The sequence below is a fragment of the Centrocercus urophasianus genome, unplaced genomic scaffold (assembly GCF_019232065.1).
Source record: "Centrocercus urophasianus isolate 14NV4802_14NV808 unplaced genomic scaffold, USGS_Curo_1.0 seq_10, whole genome shotgun sequence".
In the NCBI taxonomy this organism is placed as follows: Eukaryota; Metazoa; Chordata; class Aves; order Galliformes; family Phasianidae; genus Centrocercus; species Centrocercus urophasianus.
In genome coordinates this window covers 52,614,115-52,630,004 of record NW_024884142.1, presented here as the reverse complement: position 1 = coordinate 52,630,004, position 15,890 = coordinate 52,614,115, and the positions used below count along the sequence as shown (strand labels likewise).

The 15,890-nt window shown below is 38.9% G+C and overlaps 1 protein-coding gene across 5 annotated transcripts in view; it reads left to right on the top strand.

Annotated features, from left to right (window-relative positions):
- Window positions 1-15,890, top strand: part of SYNJ2 (synaptojanin 2) — a 68,377-nt gene that overhangs the window by 11,205 nt on the left and 41,282 nt on the right. For 4 of the 5 annotated variants that reach the window (XM_042813208.1, XM_042813199.1, XM_042813192.1 and 1 more), the window contains exons 2-4: window positions 391-477; window positions 9,265-9,535; window positions 11,893-12,121. In XM_042813208.1, coding sequence (XP_042669142.1) covers window positions 435-477; window positions 9,265-9,535; window positions 11,893-12,121 — 543 coding nt within the window. In that variant the 5' untranslated portion in view covers window positions 391-434. Of the gene's footprint in view, window positions 1-390; window positions 478-9,264; window positions 9,536-11,892; window positions 12,122-15,890 lie in introns of those variants that run through there. The other variant, XM_042813226.1, reaches the window with a different exon arrangement.

Here is a 15,890-nt window from a genome sequence, read left to right as displayed (position 1 = left end):
TTATGTTCAGACAATCGTGTTTGGGTTTTTCTTTTGCTGTTAGTTCAGAACAGTGTGAAGTTCAAATGTGCCTATACGTTCCTTTATGAATTCTGAAACTGATGTGGCATCTGCTAACACCTCCACTGTAGAACTAGAGCATTACTAATGATCATATTTTCTAGAAGGGCAGAGTGCCCCTTTCTTTCTTTTAAGATGGCATGTGGAAAGGCTGTGCACTTTTGTCCCATCTCTTTTTAATGACTGTGCTCTTACAAGGTTTTAGGGCTGTCTGTGTGGTTTTGCTTTCTGAATGAGATCAACAGGGGTGGATTGCTGTAGACTATAGCAATCTTAAAATGTGATGAGAACCAAAAATTAAGGTTTGCTGTCTTTCATTTTGCTCCTCAGCTCCAGAAGAAAAGGATGCAATTAAAGGACAATATGAAAAACTCATGGATGCTTATGGCTGTTTAGGAGAGCTTCAGCTTAAATCTGGTAAGTGACTGTCTGTATGATTGAGATTATAAAAATGTCCAGACAACACTGGCATGCTGTAGTGCCAAATGGCTCAAGTTCTCCACTTAGCATGTGAAAGCTAATTGCAGTCTGTTATCTGTAGTCTGGAAAAGCTCTGCTTCTTTTTTATGCTGTGCCAAAAGCATACTGTTAAGTGATAGCCCAAGAATTTTGGATTTTTTTGTTTTGTTTTGTTTTGTCTGTTTTAACTGCCTGAAGATGATTGTCTTTTTTTTTTTTTTTCTACCACATTTCTTCAAGGCAAATTCTGTTTTCTTATTTTTTTATTTTTTATTTATGAAGGTTTGTATTTAAACAGTAAAAAATTATGATTATTTGAGACTGCAGTCCTACAGCCCTATCCTTTCTGTAATGCCCAATTGCCTTTAATTGGGAAATTGTTATGGATAAAGATTTTTAGAAGCAAGCCTTTAACTTCAGGCTTTTAACTAATATTGGTAGTAATGTAAGGAATATTTATTATCACTACTTTCAATTTTGGTACAGTTTGGGAATCTTGATTTAGCACAGGACTTGCTATTATACTGCCACAGGAATTTTAATGGAAACAGCATGTTTTAGGAAGAGGACTTCTGTAATTGATTTGAAGGTAACAGTATTTTGCAAAGCAGAATTCACGTCTACTGATGAATAGGATGCATTAAAACAAAAGCTTGATGATATTAAAGCATTGTACAGTTCCAACCCTATCTGTGCTCATTAAGGAATACAGCATAAGCTTTGCTCCCATGGTCTTCTTAACGTAAGCCTTACTTTTGACTTGAGGGGATGACAGTATTGATTTCCATACATCTTGGTGCTTGATCAAGGAATCTGTCAAAGACAACAGTGACATGAGCACTGCCTTATTTAAATCAGTACATAAAGTGTATCTTTTTGTAGTTCACTTGCCATTTTATGGCTCTTGGAATGTGATGTGGGATTGATCAGAAGAGGTGGCTGCAATCCAAAAGATTTATGTGTCAGCATTTAAAACTCTGTGTCTGTCTAGGCTCTTCAAATGAATGCGGGCTTTTTGTTTGTTGCGTTTCTTGTGGAATTAATTATGCATTTTTATAAAGACTTATATCCATTTGTTAATGCAATTAAAAATGGAGGGCTTGTGATTGTTTTTTTTCTTGGCACTTGGACCTGTTTTTCCTCATAGGAGTCTAATTAAACCTGCTGTAATAGTAAAGGAATGTGGTCAAGCTCTTCAGGTTACAGATGAGTTTCTTGTACATGATGGAAACTAAATGTATCTGGTTTCATATTAAAAACTTCATATCTTTCATTAAAAGTTTCTTATCTGGCTTCATATTAGAAAGAAATTAATTTCAGCTGGGGTATAAAATACACTCAACCTTATTTTCTCCTTTTTATTTCTGTGCTCCCCGTGTCCTTACTTCTTGAACATCTGCTTCAACGCCTGTAAAGTGTGAGGCTTTTCCTCTCTAAGCTCTATCACTGCTCCTTTGTCTTGTTCTAGTGTTAAATTACAAGTACTGGTACAGGATTTCCTTTGGAAAGCACTGTTAAAAATTTTGTTGGTAATTGGATTAAAAAAGGTTCATACTGGAGGCCAACTCCTAATTGTGATTGAGTGAAAAGTCAGGAGGGTCATGTTGTAATGGTAAGCAAAGGTAAGCAAACATTGTCTGCTGCTAAGCGTGTTTCAAAAAGCAAAGAGGATTGCCTGCCTGCTATTCCACCTGCTATTTCAGTAAAAAGGTAGCCCTTTTTTTTTCCTGTCTCATATTTTCCATTTGATGTGTAAGTATGCCTTCATCCCTTTAGCTTTCACTTATATAAAAGATTAACACTAGAAAAGCATGCAATGTAACTTTTTTTTTTAAAATATCTGCAACTGCAAACATGAGCATAATTGGCCAGCTCCTCACTGCCCATCAGTGATCAGGAATGTCACTTTTTTTTTTTTTGCTTACTGTTGAAAATGTGTAGATCATAAGTAATAAATTAACTGAAAATATTTTAAAAAGTGCATTCCACTGGGATATTAAAAGAGTCTATCTGTAGAGCAGAAGGGGAGATTCTTTCAAGACATGAAAAGATATCTCTGAGCACTTTAATTAATCTGTAAATATCGTTACTTAGGAATCCAAATAAATCATATTGTATGCCTGCCAGAGTAGATCATGCTTTTAAAAAAAAAAAAGATGAAATATGTGAAGCTGACTCACAAAGTTAATGTTTCCCATCAGTGATAACATTCACTTCTATGTACTTCTGTCTGTTAACATGACTCACTAAGTTCTGCTTTCTTTTGTGACATAGATGGCAGCAGAATGAATTGTACTGTGTTTCTGAGCTGTATCTCATCCAAGACTTTGCTACCAAAAAAGATCTTGCTGCAGCAAATACATTTTCAGCAATGAGCTGGTTTTGCAGTGTTTGGTTTAGATGTTGTGATGTCAGGAAGGAGGGTGCATATAAAGTTAGTGTTCTGACATCATCGTCATGTAGTTTACGTAGTTTAGTACAGCTGCTGTATTTAGGGAGGCGCTCTGACATCATTTGTCTGTATATACTCTTATGCTTGTACATGCAGTGTGTTTGTTTGACAGCCTAAAGGAAGAATTTTCAAAGGCAAAGAGGTCAACAAAGTACATTTCCTAATATATAATTGTGTTTAGAAGTAAAAGAACATCTTTGAGGCTAAAAACATCATTTGAAAAACTTAATTTCTTTTTGTGATTCTGATACAGATTTCACTGGAGGTATTCAGCTAGCTGCTTAGAACCAGATCATCTGCTACACTCTATTGCTAATTTTGAAGAAAGATGAGAGGCAATAATACCTTTGACTTTTTTTTTTAGTAGACTATAAAGTGAAGTAGAGCTATGTGAGGAGATAAAATGCTGTGGAAGTGGAACGTGCTGAGGGAATATGAGGAAATAGCATGAATATTGGAATGGAGAGTGATCAAAAACTGGACTGAATTCATTTTTAAAAGGTGATTTTATGTGGAATATTTAAGTTAAAAGGACAAAGTCAGAATTGAATATTGCCTTCTTTAAACAGTATCACCTAACAGGCACCTCTGAAGTCATCCCACAGAATACAGGGGAAACAACTGTCATGAGTCAAGGAGACAGGTTAAATACAGAAACTGCAGCTCATTATAGGTGTGACGTACCAGAACTGCATTTCCTGCAGCAGGCTTGCTGAAATTCCATTAAAGTAGTTGGCTTCACAAGAGCTTTTAAAAAACAAATAGGAACAGAAGTTATTTTTGTCTTGTTTCTCTGCCAGAAAGTTCTTCCTCCTCTGCCTATCTGGTACAACTTAATGAATAGGGCATTCAGCACATATTGCTGGGAACAATGCATTTCTAACATTTCTTCTAAAGGGTTCTTTACAGACTATTGTGATGATTTATAGTTGTAATGGGGCAAAATAATGATCTCGTAAGAAACACTTCACTTTTCACTCAAATGTTTATTCAGAGAAAAAAAATGTGAGGAAATTAGAGATTTCTACATTTGTGATATTCTATTGCAGTTCTTAATGTTCTTGAATCACTTTCATAGGATGGTTTGGGTTGGTAAGGACCTTTAAGAACATCTAGTTCCAACCCCCCTGCTTTGGGCAGGGACACCTCCCTCTAGACCAGGTTGCTCAGAGCCCTATCCAGCTTGGTCTTTGAATGCTTCCAGGGAGGGGACATCCACAGCCTCTCTGGGCTCATCTATCCAGTGTCTCACCACCCTCCCAGTAAAGACTTTCCTCCTAATATCTAGTCTAAATGTACCCTCTTCCAATTTAAAGCCATTTCCCCTCATCCTGTTGCTACCTACCCTTATAAAAAGTTCCTCCCCGGTTTTCCTCTATGCCCACTCCAGGTACTGAAAGGCCACTATAAGGTCTCCCTGAAGCCTTCTCTTCTCCACGATGAATAGCCCCAACCTCCTACTTCCCTCGCAGGGGAGGTGCTCCATTCCTCTGATTATCTTTGTGGCCCTCCTCTGGACCCTCTGGGTCCGTGTCCTTGTGTTGGCTGGACACAGTGCTCAACATGGAGTCTCATGAGTCAGAGTAGAGGAACAGAATTACCTCCCTTGACCTGCTGGTCACACCTCTATTGATGCAACCGAGGATGCGGTTGCCCTTCTGGGCTGCAAGTGCACATTGCTGGCTCATGTTGAATTTTTCTTCAAATGGCTGCCCCAAATCCTTCTCCTTATGGCTGCTCTCAAAGTAGGATTGTACACCACATTATTTGTGAAACTTTAGAAGAGAAAAGAAAGAAAGAAAGAAAGAAAAGACTTCCTTGTTGTGAGGGCCGAGCAAGCTGATGTGGCTATGGATACAGAATGAAGGGTGAGTGCCAGACCTGGAGCCCCGATCACACCATAGGAAAGAAGTTTGCTGTTTTCTGGGATGCTTTTAATGAACCTTAGTGCTGGTCCCATTTATCATTCACTTTGCAGCTGCCAGCTGAATGCAGCATACTTTCTGTTACTGCAGGGTGCACTGACATCAAGGACAAACTAGTGTAATTTTCCTCCCATTGTATCTCTACCAGTTACTCTTTTTTTTTTTTTGTTGTGTGTGTGACAACAGCTGTGGGCTCCTATTTTAAGAAATAAGACTGGACTTTGTTCTCCTATTCCAGATGTGCAAGGACCTCCAGAGAGGACATAACTTTGGTTTTGGCTTGACTGCTCATTTATTGACTTTAGGTGTTGCTTGTTTTCGTTTTTTTTTTTTTTTTTTTTTTTTTTAATCCATTTAGCTATAGATGTTTTGATCAGAACAAATATAAATACTCTGAACACTGTTAAGCTTGTTTCAAAGGCAGTAGCCTCATAGTGTGCTTCATAATGCTGCTGCCAGGTGGATTTGACTGGACTGTATGATATATTTTTGTGGTGACCTGTCTAGCACGGTACTTTAAATGCTATTTGCATAGGAACTGTTTCACTGCAAATTTTAAAAAAAGTAACAATATTTTTATTATAATTACAGTATTGGAAATGATAGTGAGCTGTGGTTGAAAAGTTAAAGCTGCAGGAACTAATGTAGTTATGGCTGTTTTAAGGAATGTCTGTGTTTCAGCTTTCTCTATTTCATTAGCACTGTGGTATTTTCATAGTTAGCTCAGCAAAAACAATTTCATTAAAAAAAAAATCCTCACTTTCTCATGCTGTGGCTTCACAAATGCCTGTACTGTCAGAAATTCTAAGTTGTGTTGAGAACAGGAGATTTTCTGTGGGGGAGGGTTTAGGAAGCCAGGAATGCAGCTTCTCACATTCTTTTGTAGGAATTGCTGGATAATAAAAATAAATTGCGGAGGAACAAAAAGAACCTCTGAGTAAATTCCTGTCAGCTAAAAATGTTATTTTTCTTCCACCAAATGAACAGTTACCAAAGGACGTAGCATCTGCAAGTCTTAGAAATGGAGAAAGTCAATTTAAAATTTGGTTTTTATAAAAGTTGCATGCGCCAGTAACAGCAACATCTGTCCTGAGGGAAGCAATCAAAGCAATTTCTAGCAGTGTGTTTGTGCTTGGTACATCTGTTTCCATGTTAAGTGGTTAAGTGTCAGCGACTGACAAACAAGCAGAAGTGTCCTGTGGCTGGTAATGTTAGGCTTCTGCCAAATGTGGTACTATTTGGAGATGTAACACTTATGTTTTTTTCCTTTGAATTGGCATTTTCAAGCTGAGAAAATGCCTAACTAAAAGATCAAGTGCAGGTAGCTCAGTTATCATTTCCATCACAAGCTTGATCAATGTAGTAATCATTTTATTTAAAATCGTAAGCAGCCTGCATCAAAAGAGAGACGTGAGGTCAAGACAATGTGAGCAAATAGATTTGGGATTGAAAGAAGAGATTCCCAAATAAAAACTGATATTCCTGTCAATGAGGGAAACGTGGAGAAACATGTGTTCTGCTGTGTATAGCTGCATAGCTTAGTGGTGAATAATTTCTTAGATTTTAACGGAGACATAATTGAGAGGTGAATAGCTGTATAATCTTTTGGTAGCCTTAATTTTGTTGCGTGAGGCTCTAGGAATGTGAGGGGTTGCTCAGAGCCCTCTTGATGCTCCAAACCCTGTGGCTACATCCGTGCTGTGGGTGAGGATAGGGCAGGGCACAGGCGTGAGCACTGTCATTAGGATATTGCAAGGAGACAAGAGTGGCACACCCATCAGGCAACATCAGGTAAGGATCTTCCTCACCCAGACAGTGCAGAGTGCCCCAGGCACTCTGGGAAAGGTTGCTGAAGACTGGGGCAGTGCTTGTACTCCTTGCCTCAGCATCTGAGCCAGCCAGCTCTCTGAGCCTGTCACTAATTATTTTCTATGTCTGAAACTGATTGATAGTAAGGCGTATATTAACAGCGTTTCTATGCACTGCTTTCAAATTGTCATGAATTGAGTTCACTCTGAGCTGATTAGCATTGCAGAGTTTTACCAAAGTCACAGAAGCTATCAGCTTTCCTGCAAGACAGCTGACCCTTGGTTCTTCTGGAGGTTGCAAATCAGATTTTAGTTGGGTATAAACTACCATGGTGATAACTGATGTCATCTTCTACTCTTAATCTTCTATAACTATTCACATTCATGTGCAAAGAATTAATAAACTTTCAAATTACAAGTATTTGTAGTCCTCCCCTACAGCGTTGTCTACAAAAGTGCAGAAAATGTGCTGTAGAACACTCAAGGAGGAGAACACAGCATACCCTTGTTACAGAAAGAAATGTGATGAACAGTTGTTTGTTTTTCTTTTTAGTAAATACCACCTACGCTGGCCTTTATGCAATACTGAAGTCAGCAGAACACAGCAGAATGAATAAAATCCTATCTCCCACCTTGTCCTGCCATCTCAGTCCCCTGTGCCTACACAAATACTGTAGCCCTGCTGAAAGCCAGCTCCAACTCCAGTTTTTGTGGCTTACCAGTGATCTGAAAGCAAGGGCTCTGCTGACATTGCAGGAACAAGCCAGTTGTTGCAAAGGAACTTGTCTGCATTTCTGAATGCCGGGCCACTATGGACAGTTAAAGAGCAGTCCTGCTAAGTTGGTTGGGTCCTGTAGTTGTGGTCACAACGACCCCAGGCAACTCTACAGACTTGGGGAGGAGTGGCTGGAAAGCTGCCTGACAGACAGGGACCTTGGTGAACTGATGGACAGTCAGCTGAATATGAGCCAGCAGTGTGCCCAGGTTGCCAAGAAGGCCAACGACATCCTGGCTTGTATCAGGAATGCTGTGGTGAGCAGAACTAGGGAAGTAATCCTGCCCCTGTACTTGGTACTGGTGAGACCTCACATCGAGTACTGTGTTCAGTTTTGGGCACCTCAGTATAGAAAGGACACTGAGGTGCTGGAGGAGGTCCAAAGAAGGGCAACAAGGCTTGTGAAGGGCTTGGAGAATTTGCCCTACGAGGAGAGACTGAAGGAACTGGGGCTGTTTAGTCTGGGGGAAAGGAGGCTGAGGGGAGACCTTATTCCTCTCTTCCAATATCTGAAAGGTGAAATGGCCTCAAGTTGCACCAGGGTAAGTTTAGGTTGGATATCAGGAAACACTTCTTTACAGAAAGGCTTGTTAAGCACTGGAATAGGCTCCCTAGGGAGCTGGTTGAGTCACCATCCCTGGATGTGTTTAAAATCCATTTGGATGCGGCGCTCAGGGACATGATTTAGCGGAGGGTTGTTAGAGTTAGGGTAGTATGCTTCAGTTGTGGTTGGACTTGATGATTTTTAAGGTCTTTTTCAACCTGAACTATTCTGATTCTAAAGTGTTTACTTTTGCTGTTTGAAACTTTGCTGTGCCAGATTGTCACCAAACTCTTAGCTAAATAGGGCCCGGTGACAGGCTATTAGCAGGTCAGCTGTTGTTTCTGCTTTAGCAGAGCAGTAAATCTTGGCTTACCTTGGCTTCTACCTTTTCTTACTAATCTTATTTAGTAGGATGACGTTGCCTCCATAAGAGGCCAATTTAAATGAATGAGTTTCTTCCAGGCAGAACCAGCATTTTCAGAACAATTGTTACGCTGCTGCTTAATTACTTTATCATTTTAGAGAGGGTGAACATTTTAGAGAGGTTGAAATTGCTCTGTGTACTAAAGAGCGTCAAAATTTATCCTTGAGTTTTGGGGCCCTTGAGTTCAGCTGATTCATGGTCTCAGCCCCTACACAACTGTGAGAGATAGAATAATTTCTAACAGTGTTTGAGGGTGTCATCTAATAGTGTACACTCTGTTTTGTTGATCCAAAAGAAGTAAATCTTGAGAACTGGTAATACAGAATCATTCTGAACAGTTGAACACAGCCAGCTTCAGCAGAAACCTTTGTAGGCTCAGTAACTTTAAAATTCTGAATTCTTTTGAAAAACCTGCAGCAAAGAATGTCCTTAATCTGACAAATGACCAGTGTTCTATCTTTCCTTGATTCAAATCCAGTGAAAAATGTATGTTCTCCGGGGGATGAAACTTCTTTTTGAGTAGTGATGTGACAGATAGCTCATTGCACTTCATGAACTAAGAGGGGGAAATTTAATCTGGTACAGAAGAGGGTGGATATGTATAAATATTGAGGATTATTATGCAATTTTACTCATTTACTACAGTCAAAAGGAACTCAGAAATGCAAATGGACATGGATGATGTGCTTGTGGTTTGCTTTTCTTTCCTGAAGCAAAGGTGCTGTCCTCTGCTGGAGCCCTGTCAGCATTACACATGATGGAAGGAAACGAAATAGCTGTGTCCTTCTGTAACACTTCTGTAACTATCGCCTTCTAGGTAACACTCGGCTGCACTTTCTGGTCCTGGTGACGGGCTGTACGTCGGTGGGAAAAATCCTGGACGCTGAAGTTTACAAAATTACTGCAACAGATTTCTGTCCTCTCCAGGAAGAAACAAAGGAAGAGGAGCGTGTAACTGCCTTGAGGAAAATACTGAACTCTGGGATGTTCTATTTCTCCTGGCCTAATGCAGGCTCAAACTTTGACCTGACTGTGCGAGCTCAGAAGCAGGGTGATAACCTCTATGAATCCGGTAACTGGTTCTTCTGGTTAGTACTGCATGTTTGTACCCAAGTCTACTGTCAGCCCCATCTGTATGTTACAGGTCAAACATCCTCAGCAACAAATGAACACGTGTGTTCCAGATGTGCCACCTTTCATTGTCACATCCTTTTACATGACCTGTGGCCTTAGTGAATTCATTGTAAAGCAGGGTCAAGAAAGTAACTTTCATTTAATTAAAATTAATCTGATAGTGAAATGCAATTCTAATATCTGGAAATGTCTTAAAAGCACAGCAGAAATAAGGTTTATTGTTCACACTACAGAAATCCTCCTCTGCAAGTTACGAATAGTTTCCCCTGCAGTAATAATTTGCTTTAACATTTGTCTGACATTAACTTCTGTTTGAACTTTTCATAAATCACGTCATCTGTGCTGACATATCTTATACGTCTTAAAAATGTATGAGTTTAGAGACTGTAGTTTAATCCTTCAATAAGTGCCCTAGTTTTTGTGTTGAAAACATCAATATTAATATGTTTGCATCTCAGTGTAAATGTTGCACAGGAGACTCCAGTGATCCATTGCTCTTCAATCCTAACTGTGCCTATAAAACAAAGTACAAGTATTTCTTGTTGAAAATATCAATTGAGTGGAAAGGAAAACAAAAGTGTTGGGTTTTGTATCAGTTAGGTGGGTTCACAATAAGAAAGACTTTCTTTACAAATTCTGGCAGTGTTTGTTTATGATTTTGTTTTTTTTGTTTGTTTTACACGGAAAGATATATAGGAAACATAGTTGTACTGGAGATAAATGAGGTTGTGGCCTCAGTACGCCTTGTGGCTTGAAGTAGGTGAATATAAAATAGGCAAAACAATTCCTAGTGGCTGATAAACATGAGAGAGCAGTTCATTCAGTCTGAATAGCCTTTCTAGCTATTATGTTATTTCAAATTATAAAGGTTAGAGTTGCCATTTTCGCTCAGAAGGGAGATATGTAAAACTTGCTTTCGACTTTCCTAATCATGCAAAATCAGAAAAGCTCAAAAATCTCTCTAAGCATGTCAAGTCTGATACAATACACAAATGAGCTGTGTTCCAGTGTAGAAACTCCAAAGGTGGCAGTATCTCCTCATTTAAAAAAGAAATATACATATATATATATATGTATATATAAAAACTTTTAAAGTAACCTTTTTTTACCTGTATCATCTTTTGAAGCTCTTGGAAAATAGGTGTTTGAACCTTCTGAATATCCTTTCCTGTTTCTGGCTAATCCAGTGGTAGCTCATGAAGGGGTTCCAATGTAGAACCCCTTCATGAACAATGTAGAACAATGAACATGTAGAACAATGATGAATGGTGACGACATCACATTTAGCACAAAAAAATGCTCCAAAGAAAATTTACCTTGAGGCATTTATGTGATATGGGAAATGTTAAAAAAGCTTCAGACAAGCTTAATTAAAAGCCATGCAACTCATTTGTTAATTGAACTGCAACAACAACAAAAAAAGTACTGGAATTTGCCTGAGCCCTCACTCAAACTACCTCTTTGAGTAGAGCTAAGAAAAGAAGGTGGAAGGGATATACCTCAAATTGTTTTGGAGTTTTTTCAGTTGCATATCAGTTAAAAAATGTAAGATTGTCTTGCAACTATTCAGAGAGATGTTGTACTCCAGAAATATAATCCTTCAGGGTTTTTCTGTAGATGTAACAATTCTTGAAGAGATCTGCTGTGGAGCAATAAATGATCATGTGAGGGATTTTCTCTGCCTTCATCTGTGATAAAAGTCACATTTTGAAAAATGGAATGAGGAAAAGGTCACAATAGAGGAGACTAGCATCACTGCTAACCAGGCATGATAGGTTTCTTGGGTTGTTGGTCTTAAAATAAATTGAAGGTTAAAACACCCATTCTTCTAAATTTTAATAGCACTTTTTGTGACATCTCCATTGACTTACAGGTCCAGTTTCTGCTTGGAGTTTTCCTGAAAATCTTGCTGGGATTTAAAATGGACCTTCATCCTGTAACGTTTGTTAAGGTCTAGGCATCACTGTTCAAAAAGTAATTAGTTTAACAGCACTGTAATTTAAGAAAAATACTGCTCAATATTTATGTATTTCTTGAGCTAGAAGAAGCAACATTTGCACCTGAATTTATAAGCCAGAGGGGCAGAGTACATGTGACAGTAGCATACTATTAAAATTCGAGATGCTTTTTTTTTACCATGTTAGTACACAAGGATTTTCTCCTGATATTTCTTCATTTTAGATAAGGTGAAACTGCAACAGAAAAGAGGTCACAAAATATAAATTGCCTAAATTAGTGATTGTTGAGTGATGGGATCCATGCCTGCCTTACTTTATTGAGTAACAGTTATGTATGTTGTTGAACTTTGCAGGAACCAGCTATTGCATGTTCCCTTCAAACACTACCAGGTGAACTGTTCAGACTGGTTGCTGAAAGTGATCTGTGGTGTAGTGGATATTCGCACTGTTTATGCTTCCCACAAGAAGGCAAAAGCCTGCCTTATCTCTCGGATCAGCTGTGAGCGAGCTGCTGGTGCCCGGTTTCACATTCGAGGGGTCAATGATGATGGACATGTGTCTAACTTTGTTGAGACAGAGCAGGTAAGTGAATGTATCTGATAGCCTTGAATAATTCAGTCGCCTACTGTAACTGGGGCAGAGTTTTCATGAATTAAAGGAGTTCAGCAAGTTTTTTCAATGAATATTTAAATATTATTCCACAACGGATCTATTTATTCTTTCTCAGCCGTTACATGTTTCTTTACAATCTTTTTTTTTTTTTTTTTTGCATTTCTGTTTTTTTCCATACTTTTGATTATTTTTTTTTTTCCTGAATATGAAAGTCATGGCCATTTGATACTGTGGTGAAGTACAGACATTGGTTTTTGAAAGACACGGCGAGCTCTGTGTGCTAATTCGTGTGAAACCAGCATGTTTAACAAGAAGGTATTTATTGCATGCAGCTTACTTAGCATTAGTCATGAGGCCTGTGTACAAATACTAAACAAAAGGATGTTTTAAAATCTATTTCAGAATAAATATTGTTTTCTTAATGCATTCTGCATATGTTTTAAAGTAATCTTAAAGTCATCGTAATTACCATACCAGATAACTACTTTGAGTTATTATAAAGCAAAAGTCTGTATACTTTCTTTCTTTCACTCTTTTAAAGTACCTCTGGTAGTCCCCACTGCCAGGTTTCCTGGAACAGCCATTGAAAGTCTCCTGCACTATAGTGCCATAAATAGTACTGCACTGAAGTAAAAGGATTCTGTTAGGGATGCTGCAAGTGATTTTCAGCTGATGTTTGCTTCTGGCTCTTGACAAAGACTCCTAGAAATAGGAGAATAGGAGAAAATAAATTTCTCTGAATGCATGTATTGGCATGTAAAGTTACTCCTACTTGCTTTGAATTTTAGTCATCTCTTTCTGCAGTAAGTTTTTCAGCTTTAAATGAAGGTGAATTACTAATTTCCTGCCTCACAGGGCCTATGCCTCATTCACAGTGAGGACATTTATAAAAGGGTAGGTATTAAGATTATTGCTGTACTATGGTGAAGAGGAACTCCTACTGCTGAAATATATCATGCTAGTCAGAAGGAAACTGTCTAGCAAAGGAACTGTGGTCACTAGTAGTCAAGTCATCTTTGAGTAGTAAAGAGAACAAAGCAAAAACACAATCTTCTCACATTTAGGCAAATTCCAATGCAACTCATTTTGGAAGAGACTTTACATGCCCCTTTGCTTTATGGGGCTTTCTCTCCAGTGAGAGACAGATAATACAGCTTTTGTAAATATGTAGTAGAAACCTTATTTACAATTGATGCTGAGAGGAAATGTACGAGTGAAGTACATTCAACAGGCTCATTTGATTGACACAGCAAAGCAAAATAGCAGCCTGTTGGTTTTACTGTGCTTGCTACTTTGAAAATTAAGAAAAAGCATTGGACCCTGAAGAATCTGAAATCTTTACCAGCTGAAATGAGTGCTTTCCTTGTTGAATCAAAACTGAAATTACTAGGAGTCAGAAATATCATACTTAAAATACAGAAATGGATGTCTCTATAAGTGGAATAGATATATGGGCTGGTAGTAGTTCTCACAAAGAACAAGGATCCATTCATAAAACTTACTTGTTTTCAGTGTCTTTTGGACATCTTTGTAAAATAATGTATGTAGCATAGTATGTTTATCTGTATGTACATATGCATCTCTATATGTATATTCAGGTACAATGAAAATAGATTACTTAGATGATTTTCAGAAGGGAAGACTGGTGACACTCCTGTGCATGACATAGTTGAGTTTCTAGCTTTGCCTTCACCTTTTCCAGAAGATTTATAGCTGTAAGACTATGCTTGGCTACTCAAGATGGTGTCCCACCTCACAAGCATCTATTCTTGAGCGCTGTATTTCCTCGTGACATTGGCATTGTGTGAGTGTTGCAACTTACTCAGTTCTGTCAATTATGTTACCCCACTGCATGTTGTAGGCATACATTCTGACACCTGTTTGCCTAAAATCCAGCAATCCTTTAAGATGTTGCCTTGATGTTACACCTTTAAGCTCTTCCCCTGATTCTGCTTAAGTACACATGTAGAGCTACCTTAGATGTGACAGTACTGCGTTGCTTAGCTGAAGAGCCTGGAGGAGTCACAAACTGGTATTACCTGGTCTTCCTGTGATGTTTAATCCCCCTGAAATTCTCATAACGTGCGCAGTATTGCACACATAACTTTCTGCTCAGTGGTTAAAGTTCTTATTCGGGATGTGGATGGCTCTTTGCTTATATCTCTTTTTTTCCCAGTTTGCCTACATTTTTCGTAGCCTGGCCTAGGGGGCTGAAGCACATCTGCTGTGTAGACAAACTGAGAGTTGGGATTGCTCAGCCTGAAGCTGACTGTGCTGGTTGTGCAGCCTTTCACTACCTAAAGGGGGCTTACTAGAAAGCTTTATCAAAGCCTTTGGATAATGACTTTAAGCTGAAAAAGATTAGATTAGACTTAAAGAAGAAATTATTCACTCAGAGCATGTGAGGCACTGGAACAGGTTGTCCAGAGGATCTGTGAATTCCCCATCCCTGGAAGTGTTCAAGGTCTGGTTGGATGGGGCCGTGTGCAATCTGACCTAGTGGTTCCCGTTGCAGTGAGGTTGGAACTTTAAGGTCCTTTCCAGCCCAAACTGTTCTGTGACTTTAAGTTATGCTTATTGGATTGTAGAATCACAGAATGGCTTGGATTGGAAGGAACCTTAAATATCATCCAGTCCCAACCTTCTGATGCACTAGATCAGACTGCCCAGGACCCAGTCCAATTTGGCCTTTTACTGCAGTGCTTGGACCTCTAAATTCAGCCTGTGAATCCTCTGCTAGTAATTATCTTTTGTACCTCTGATTCACAGAAACTGCAAGTCAGATCCTGCAGCATGTACAACTTTCTAGAAAGCTTGTCAGTGCATTGAGTAATGCAGTTAGGTCTGCTCCCTGAAAAGTGGAATTTTCCTCTAGGACTTGGAAAAAGAAAGAAGGACATATGCCATTTTATGTAATGACTTGGTCTACTCTTTTAGTTGAGTGCCTTCTCATGAGCATTCATGCAAAGTATGTTACTCATGATTTGAAGAGTATTCTCTTGCTGAAACACAAAGGAAATGTTAGAAGGTTGTCAGCTTTCTTTCAAATTGGTCTCACATTCATGGCTCTACAGTTAACAGTTGTCTAATTATAGGGAATACTGCTGTTCTGCTCACTGGTTGGGTCAAAAGTTACTCTTCTATTTAATTATATGTTTGAAGTAGATTTTGTTGCAAATTATTAGCATGAAAAATAAGATTGCCTTTGCATCTCAGCAGAAAGCCTGGGGATTGGCTCCTGGTGAGCTGCAAAACAGCAGTTGGTTACTAATGCTTCCCTTGGCTTGGGCCAGGGCAAGTTCTTCGCAGGAGCTGCTGTGCTTTGTTCCGGTATCCAGGGGTTGCTGTGAAGTGGGAGGGCTGAAGCTTTTGATAGTTTTGCAATAGGTTAAGCAAAAGAGCAAGAGTAAAATAGTTGCAGGGCAACAGGCTCAAGTAGGTTGAAAATTATAACAAGAACTTGCAATTTTAAAGGATTATGTTTTTGTTTTTAAAGAAGAAAAGAAGTTTGCTGTTGCTAATGGTGATAAACACTAGTTCTACCAAAATGAGCATCCTAAAAAAGCAGAACTGGGCTAACCACTGAGATGCCTGAGATCCAGTTCAAGCTGGCATCCACTTACTGTTAGGAAGGAAGAGTCCAAGAAAAAACTCTCTCTTACTTTCATAGTAGACTACTGACTAATCTCCTATGAGGTAATATCTTGGCTGAATAACATTTTGTTTCCATTTGCTGCAG